This window comes from Nyctibius grandis, chromosome 28, assembly GCF_013368605.1.
Source record: "Nyctibius grandis isolate bNycGra1 chromosome 28, bNycGra1.pri, whole genome shotgun sequence".
In the NCBI taxonomy this organism is placed as follows: domain Eukaryota; kingdom Metazoa; phylum Chordata; class Aves; order Nyctibiiformes; family Nyctibiidae; genus Nyctibius; species Nyctibius grandis.
The window spans coordinates 1,449,941-1,458,959 of NC_090685.1; the positions used below are offsets into that span (position 1 = coordinate 1,449,941).

The following is a 9,019-nucleotide window of genomic DNA, read 5'->3' on the forward strand; positions in this document are numbered from 1 at the left end:
TCAGGGGAGATCGTATCTGAGTACATGAGCATTTCCACTATGGGACTGGATACAAGTATTGAACAACGAGATTTGAAATGTTTTAATCTCAAACGAAAACCATTTTTGCTGACTTTGGTTTTTAATTTCTTTCATGTTTTCTTCTGCCAAACTGGAGGAACCTTTTCTGATTTTTTCTTTAGTGGCATTCAGAGGAAGACCAGAGGATGAAAATCCTGCATTTTCTCACTTTACTGCTTTGGCATTTGGCTTGGCTGTCTCTGGATCTAGTTCCTGGAGCACTGAGTAATTCTGAAGCAGGCCAGAGTAATCCAGGGTCTAAACTAGGTTTTTTAAAAACAGAAGGAAAAGAGAGGAATCCCTCAGCACGGGCAGGTACACTGAGGACTGCAAGCCATGGATATAGTACTGGGACCGCAAAGGCTAGGACTAAAAGCAGTGCTGTTCAGGCTGGAGCTCTGCTGGCCAAGAACGATGAATCAAAGAAGGTTCTCTCAAGAACAGCAGCCACGGAGGGCAAGGTAGGACATCTCCCCAGCAGACCTTCTGGAGTAAGGACAGTGACTCCAAAGGTTCAAAATCTTAGCAGCAAGGTGGCTTTGAAAAAAACTGGCACAAGCAGTACTGACACTGATTCTTTCAAAACCAAAAAGACTAAAGAGCCTGTAACCCAGAGGGAAACTAAGGAAACTTTCAGACATCCCTCTATAACGCCACATGAATACATGCTCTCTTTGTACAGGACTCTCTCAGATGCAGAAAGAAAAGGTGTTAATGGAAGTGTAAAACTGGAGGCTGGACTTGCCAATACAATAACCAGCTTCATAGACAAAGGACAAGGTAAGAAAGGAGCTCGTGTGTGTGTGTGTGTGTGTGTGTGTGGACAGAGAGAGATGTTTGAGTGTGTTTATACACGTAAAGAGTATTAGAAAATAATCATGCTTTGTTAAAGTCAAATAGCTCTTTTCAATGTAAATGAAATCATACAACTTTTCTGCATATTTTGTTCTCCTGCTTAATCTTGGAAAATTCATTTGGAGGCAGAACTAGATGGTTGTGTGGCAGCCAAACAAAACATTTAGAAAATATTTTAGATGCATATTGTTGAAAATCAATCAGTCTTTGCATGCTTAGGTGTTTAAAAACCTTTTAAATTTTTGTCTTATTTTCTTTCCATAACTAGTTCCTGGGAACTGCTAACATTAGATTTTATTGTAAAGTATGTCTAAAAACACAGGATATGTTAAGAACAGGGCTATTCCGTGAAAAAAACATGCTTCAGTATCAAAGGGTCAGCCTGATTTGTTCAAGGTAGAATTGTGAGGAACTACACTGCAGTGATTATAGCGTAGGGTGGGTGTATCTGTACTAGCTCAAAGCTCGTGCTTTCAGGTACCACCAACCTTCTATCCACAGAACCTCACAGCTAAGCACAGACTAACAAAAGTAAATAACTTCTGGGACTCCAGAACTTACGGTTCAACATTCTGGTTCCAAACTTTTGTTGAAATTTGGACTAGTGTCTTCTCTGACACAAGAAACAAGCAGGCTCCCAAAGAATGATGTTCACCTTACCACTCTGGTTAGAGAGGCCCATGTTGCTTCCAGTGATGTTAGTAAGAGCTTTGTCATGTACTTAAGGAAGCAACACAGGCTACAGCTGATAAGGTAATGGTGAGGGAAGACTCAGCCAGGACTAGGTTTGTTTGCCATTTAATTACTAATAGCCTGGCTTCTGGGAAGGGATGACACGCTGCTCACAAGTGCTGCGTTCAGGTTCTCAGCTCACCGCTGGAAAGCATTGTTGATGTAACATTGCTAAAAGGTTGGCTCAGCCATGTTCCTCGTTAGTGCTGCTCATGAGCTTAACCAAGCGCATGTAACCTCAGGTTAAAGGGAGGTATGTTTTTCTGCCCAATTTGAAAAAGTTGTGAATCGTGGAGTTAAGTTAATAAGGCAATTATCCTTGTGTCTGGCAGTTCCTGGGGGATGTTGGTTTTAAAGGACTAATTCACTATTGTATCATCTAAGGGTAAATTTGCTCATGTTTGGAGCCAGCATGAGGCCTGGGCACCGCTGAAGCTCTGTTTCGGTAATTTAAGTAGAATATAAGTGGTGAATAGGCCCTGTGAGTGCTCAGCCCTGAAAAAGGACTATTTTTCAATTGGCTAATTGCTACTTCGAAGCTAGAAAATGCCCACTGGTGACAGAAATGAGATTTCTACAAGGTAAACTCAGAAACTCATTTCCCTGTTGAGTCACTGAGTTCTTCTGGGTCCCTGCACAGAGCTGATCCCTGGGACAAAAATTGCTCTTTCTGTTTGGTGAGCTAATTAAGGAAACTTCTAGGCTTATGAGCAAACTTCAGAAAAACCATTACGAATTGAATAACTGATATTGATCTGCGCTTAATATACATTTTAAAATGTGTGTGCTTTTTTTAGACGAGCGAGCGCCAACTATAAGAAAACAAAAATATATTTTTGACATCAGTGCATTAGAAAAAGACGGTTTGCTGGGAGCAGAGCTTCGAATATTGAGGAAAAAGCCTTCTGATACGTGGAAGTCTCATTCTTCTGGAAAAACTTCCCAAGTGAAATTATTTAGTTGCTCTACAAACAAACAAGCAGCAACACTCCTGGACTCTCGTACTGTCAGTATCACAGATACACCCAAGTGGGAAGTGTTTGACATCTGGAAACTTTTCAGGAACTTTAAAAACTTGGTTAACTTGTGTTTTGAACTCGAAACTTTTGACAGAGGGAGAGCTGTTGATCTCAGGAGTGTGGGATTTAATAGAACAGGAAGACAGGTCAATGAAAAGGCTCTCTTCTTGGTATTTGGGAGGACAAAAAAAAGAGACTTATTCTTCAATGAAATCAAAGCTAGATCTGGCCAAGATGACAAAACTGTTTATGAGTACTTATTCAACCAGAGGCGGAAGAGAAGAGCTCCTCTAGCAACACGGCAAGGGAAGAGGCCCACTAAGAATCTGAAGGCAAGGTGTAGCAGGAAAGCCCTCCACGTGAATTTTAAGGATATGGGCTGGGATGACTGGATAATAGCTCCTCTAGAGTATGAAGCGTATCACTGCGAAGGGCTTTGTGAATTCCCCCTTCGATCCCATCTGGAGCCCACCAATCATGCAGTTATCCAAACATTAATGAACTCAATGGACCCAGAATCGACGCCCCCGACTTGCTGTGTCCCAACCAGGCTGAGTCCTATTAGCATTCTTTTCATTGACTCTGCAAACAACGTGGTCTACAAGCAGTATGAGGACATGGTGGTGGAGTCGTGTGGTTGTAGGTAGCAGAACAGTTGCTCATGTGAATATGTTATGAAAGGTAATATGACACATTGAACATAACCTCTCCTCAAACAAGGTTAACTAGATTTCTAGGGTAAGTATGTTTACAAGGATGTAGCAATAAATCCAGTGCTTCTGTATGTCTCTCCACTGTGGCCATATTTTAGTAGCATTTGGATGCTGTCATGCAGCCTGATACAAGGTGTGTTGGCGACACAAGACTGGCTTTAATTGAAGTCCATTATAGAGAAGATTACACCTCCACACCTCTAGATTACCTGCTTTTAGCCTTGAGGCAGTGGGTAAATATGGTATCAATGAGCTGTGGATATGACCTCTTGGATCCTTTGAACAATGTTCTTGAGACTGAAGTTATGTCTGAGTCCCATGTGCTTTGTCCATTAAGAAATGTAAGAAAAGAGTCTTGATGTCTAGAAGAGAAGGTTGTGTTCTGGTGTGCTCCCATCTTGATGTAAATAGTTACACTGTAATATGATTTCTTTCTGATTAGCTCTTGAAACTACGCATATATGAAAAAGGAGTCATTAAATATAATATGTTGATTTAGTCTTAAGTTTTACGTGGAGATAGGTGATGCAGGAGGTATTTGCTTCCATGTATGTTTTCCTCCAAGCTACATATCTTTCTTAAGTATCCACCTTTCCATTATTATGTAGCAAGATATATTACTCTGTATAAGATCCAAGTTCTCAAATGCTCATAGTAAAAGTGTTCAATTATGGCATAAGATGTAATAAATTATTGACACAGTGCTACATTGTGTCTAGCTGTCCAACTTTGCATAATTATAATGCTATTAAGAAATTGTTTTTAATGTTATTGTACAATAAATACAAGTGAAAGGGACTTTTCAGTCCAGCACACCACCAGTGGTATGCAAAACACACCCATGTATTTTGCTTGCCTCTAACTCAGCTGCCACAGAGAGAAACTGTGGAAACACTGGAAGAAAGATCTGAAAATATGTTATGGTTTGATCTGGTGGGGAATGACATTATCACTTGATGTACTAGAGCAAAAATGAGTTATACAGATGATTGCAAAAGAGCTCTGGTATCCTTTTATTCCACCCTCCAAAGGCTGTGTGTTTGCATATCCCCTTTATCTATTCTAGGCATGGATTATAAATTTATTGTGGGATTACTCTGTCTATGTTTCCACCTACAAAACTAGGTACCAGATGTTCAACTGTAGACAGATCAGAAAGGCCAAAAGAAGCGTCAGAAATTATTGAAGTAGCTTATCAGTAGTATAAAATATAAATGCTAAGGTTTGATATTGTTTCAGCACAGTTTAAACGATCAAGTCACATGATTTCCTCGATCTGAGCTCTCCTCTGCACAGCATCACTGGTGTGGGTAGTGGCAGGGAGCTGGATATGGCCCCTGAGGTCCTGCTGGTCAGTACCCCAGACTGGACATGCTCTAGCTCACACTAGCGTCAAACCATGCTAGATTCCTGCTCGATAGCCATAGAGAAAGAGTGACAAAAAGCTCTGCCTTTCCTCCAGCACTCTCTAGGCCTTTAAACCAGCTTAAAACACCCGGTTAAGCGGCCTTGCTGCCAGACACAGGGGGTTCCCCCGTGCTGGCAGACGTGTCACATACCATAATCTACAGCATGGTGATACACACAAAGCACTGCAGGGAGCTTTCGTATGTATGATCTCTTTGTAACAGCTCAGCGCCGTGATTTCTGCCTGCAGGAGTTGATGTTGCTTGGTGCAGGCCCTGTGGTAACACAAACCGAGGTGGGTCAGAACGCTGTGCTTGGCAGGAGGGCGAGTCACTAACCAGCAGGTTAACAGGCATGTAGAATGATGAGCACTTGTAGCTACTTCGTAACCTGTGTATGAGAAATTCTGGCATCTTGTGGATCTATTCTGTGGGTCAGGGCTGTCCCCAGGGCTCCTCTGTCTCCCTTCTGGGCTCTCAGTGTGCGCTTCCCAGGTCCTGCTCTTCCTGATGGAGTCTTAGGCCAGGACCAACAGTTACTGTCCCCTGCACTAACTGCTTATCACCAACCAGTCTCGTATGACTTTGAAAACAACAGGGAGTTTTTAATTCTAAGCTTTATTACAAGCTTATTTAGATTTGATTTACCATTGCTACAGTAGGAGAGAAAACATTCTCCTGCCATGTCCACAGCCAAGAGGGCATCTCGGACTTTTCTTGCCCGTTCTGTTCAAGCAGTTCTTGCTCCTGGCTGTTTTCTAGGTCACTGGCTTGCAGCTTTTAAGTATCCTTTCTCTAGCACTGACCACAGCTACCTTCTGGAGAGGTTGGCTAGATGACCATGTTGTCTCCTTCCTTCCTTGCATGAAAGTGTGCTGCTCCCCATGCATGTGCCTGTTTGCAGTGAAATCTCTGTTCTCACATGTGACAGACACAGCTGTGTCCTGCCATCTATCAGCCACACAGGCACATTCCTCAATGGCTCAGGGTGATCAGTTTAAAATAGCAAATCCTGCCTATTTCATTTCACTTGAAGCAAATCTAAGTTGTCTTAACAGACAAGTTAACTCCTGGGATTATAACTGCCTGCAAAGGGCAGTTTGCTTCAGTTCCAGCTGGATTCATGAGATGCTGCAACAGCTTTGGAGGAAGGTAGTATTGGTGTTACATGCAGTGCATGGTAGTTTGGAAATCTGAGGAGGAAAATTGCTATCCGCTTCACACTGCAGAGCTGTTGATCGGCCTGAGGATCCTGGTGTGGCTGGTCATGATAAAAAGCTTTAAAAACCTAGTAGGTATCTCTCTGAGGTTCTTGTTTCCTGTCCTTGTATGAATTTCTCAATACGTGAATAAAGCAAGATAAAGATTCAGGTAAATGGTAATTAAATTGAATATGTATCGGCATCTAAATGGAAAAAATAATGCTAAGGTTTTGCAATTATCCCAAAGCAAACAGCATGGACTGAGGAAAAATTAAAAGAAATACTGACATACTGAAGTCTTAAAAAATACCCTTTGGTAATCATTCAGAAACAAAAATTCTGCTAGGTAGTAGATACACCTTGAAGGGAAAAGAAAAGAAAAAACACTGGTAGGTCATTAATATCAGTTTAAACAAATTTGAAGCTACAGACACTAAAATGCTAGAATTATAATGGATCGTTACTGCATCCAAATTGCCAGATATTGGGTTTGGCCTAAACAAGAGCAATTTCAGACCAAATGTTCAGGTTAGGAGGTAACATGACATTCATTTTGCTTAGTTGGTAGCTCAAATGTGGTGACATCCAGAAGGGATGGTCCTGGCCCTACTCAAGTTTGGTCCAGCTCAAAGTGAGGAGTTTATAATGGCAGGCATAGTAGACAGCGGGATCAGGGTAGTTTTTTCACTTTTAACTCTCAAATTGAATATCCTTGGTTTATAACACTGGTTACAAACCAGTGCTGTGCTGTCCAGAGTATCCTTTCACATTTTTGTTACTGAAATTGTTCAGTAACTCCAGGAATTCCAGTTCAACACTATTTTATTCTGGAGTAGTCTACTGACTTTCACCGTGGTGTAAAAGTATACTAGCCTATAAGTGCTTTATTGGTGTATTGTTTGAGCCATTGGGATCATTTGGCACAGACTTCTGTGTGTGTAATTAATTATAAGATACTTACTGAATGGTTATGATCACTTAATCGACAGTGTTGAAGGGAGTGACCTCTTTCACTGCTCTTCTCAAAGCAGTTTCTGGTATTCTTAATTCACCTAAAATTTCAATAGCAACAAAAAGATGCTGGCACAGGGAGCTGTCATTTTTTTTTCTGAATTCCACATAGCCATTCGCTTTCTACTCACAAACCGTTGCAAATCTTGTCAAGACTTTACATGGAAATCTGCAGTTTCAGTTATCTGGCGTGAGAACAGAAACACGCATCGCAACTTCCCAAGTCGTGCCAACGGGAGCCGTTACAAACATTAATTATCACTGATAAGCACAAAAGCACAACCCAGGTGGACTTTGCTCAACCCTCATTCCTCTCTGAAAACAGAGGTTTAGGGATAGGGCACAGCCTGGGGCTAACACACAGCAAAGAAACTGGAAAGAAACAGAGGTCCTTGAAATTGCAGAAGTTTGGCACTACTTTCTCGAGCCTGGTCATTATATAATGTGCAAAGAGAGACACCCTAAATTATCGTTACGGCTTTTTTCCCATGGATGAATTGGTGTTAGCAACTGGATGGTAGAAACGCACAGAAACCTGAGCTGTAAAGCAATATGGGTTAAAAGTTCAGCTTTCCACCTTTATGATGGCAGGTTTCACTCTCTCACTGAGAATGCCTCATTTGTATTTACTTTTTAGGGTCATTATCTGTCCCACGAGAGTCTTTGTGAGGGTCCAAATTTCAAATAAACAGTACACTATAAGACAGGTATGTGTGGATAATTTTTGTTGTATTTGGCTAAAATATGGGTCCTAAGCTCAATAGGTAAACATAAAAGTATGCCATTTAAAACAATGCATTCCCATTAGCGTTTGAATATGTGCCTAAACTCCATGTACACTTTTACATGGTTATGTCATTTCCTGTGTAAAACGCGCTTGTTTATACAGCAGCCGTATGAAAGATGCAGTAACCCGCTATGTGGGCTATTTGAAGCTGTCTTTAAGAAACATAAAAACCCCTTGACCCTTGTATAATAAAAGGTGTTAAAAGATACTGCTTTTATAACATCTTAGCCAAGACTAATAAGAATGTACAAAGCAAACAAATTTTTTTTTTTTTTTTTTACTCTGTAGTCCTGGTCAATCACGTGTTATGAGTTTACTGTTGCTGTTGGGTAGTAAAATGATATTTAAAAATAAAATTGCAGGAGATTTCATTGCTTCTCAGCAAATTTAATAAATAAGGAAATCTTAACATTTTTTGAAAAACAGTAAACACAGTGCAGTAAATACACTTTGCTGAGTGCTCAGAATAGCCCATTTATTCTGTCATTCTGAGCTCACTGATGTCCCTGTTTTGCTGGGGGCTTTTTTCAGAACTAGTTTCGACTTTTTGCAATGATTTGGCTAGCTGAAGTAATGCAAATGGATTCAGTTTTCCCTGATGTCATTTTGAAGGGCACAGCTGTCAAGAAAAACATGACTCCGTTAATAATAACAGTGATTAATTGGCTGACCCTTTGCTAGGGGACGGAAAATGCTCTTTTCGCTGTTTTTTTTTTAATAGCAAAGAGTCTCTTTGCTATAATATCTTGTGCCAGGCTTTGCCATGCAGGAGTCCAGGCTGAGCAGACTCTGCCCATTGTACTGCCAGAGAAATGCCATTAAAACGAGGGTATTGCTCCTGCACATTCAGTTACCGTCTGCCTGTTTTTTACAAGATGCCATTTATCATGGCATAAAGTCAGAAATAAGCCTTTTATTGAAAAAAACAGACACATTTCATTTTGCTCGTGCAACTGGCTTCAAAACATTAATCTTTCTCCAGAAATGTTGAAAGAGAAACACAACTTGGGTCCTCCACGGGCTTAGCGAAGGGGCTGTATATCTTCACGGGAGCTCTCTTTTCTGCAAAGGTGCAATAAGCCTCATAAAACTTTAGATGGCAAAGAAGTCATGAACTCATACGGTTAGTGATCAGGTTACAGGAACCCAGCTAGAGAGGATAAAAGGCTAATGGTAGCGCGGGGAGAAGCACATGCCGCAGGAGGAGGTGCTCTAAAGAAACGCTTGAGGGAAT

At 41.0% G+C, this 9,019-nt stretch overlaps 1 protein-coding gene across 1 annotated transcript; it reads left to right on the forward strand.

Annotated features, from left to right (window-relative positions):
• Nucleotides 1-206: 206 nt before the first annotated feature.
• Nucleotides 207-3,313, forward strand: GDF5 (growth differentiation factor 5). The gene is made up of 2 exons (XM_068419584.1): nt 207-840; nt 2,445-3,313. The coding sequence occupies exons 1-2, from the start codon at nt 207-209 to the stop codon at nt 3,311-3,313; spliced, it is 1,503 nt and encodes a 500-aa protein (XP_068275685.1).
• Nucleotides 3,314-9,019: the final 5,706 nt, after the last annotated feature.

What these genes read in the sequence shown, in the direction of transcription:
- GDF5 (XM_068419584.1), top strand. Translation starts at nt 207, where the DNA reads ATGAAAATCCTGCATTTTCTCACTTTACTGCTTTGGCATTTGGCTTGG. An exon ending in CTTCATAGACAAAGGACAAG is followed by an intron (nt 841 to 2,444) that starts GTAAGAAAGGAG and finishes TGCTTTTTTTAG; the next exon opens with ACGAGCGAGCGCCAACTATA.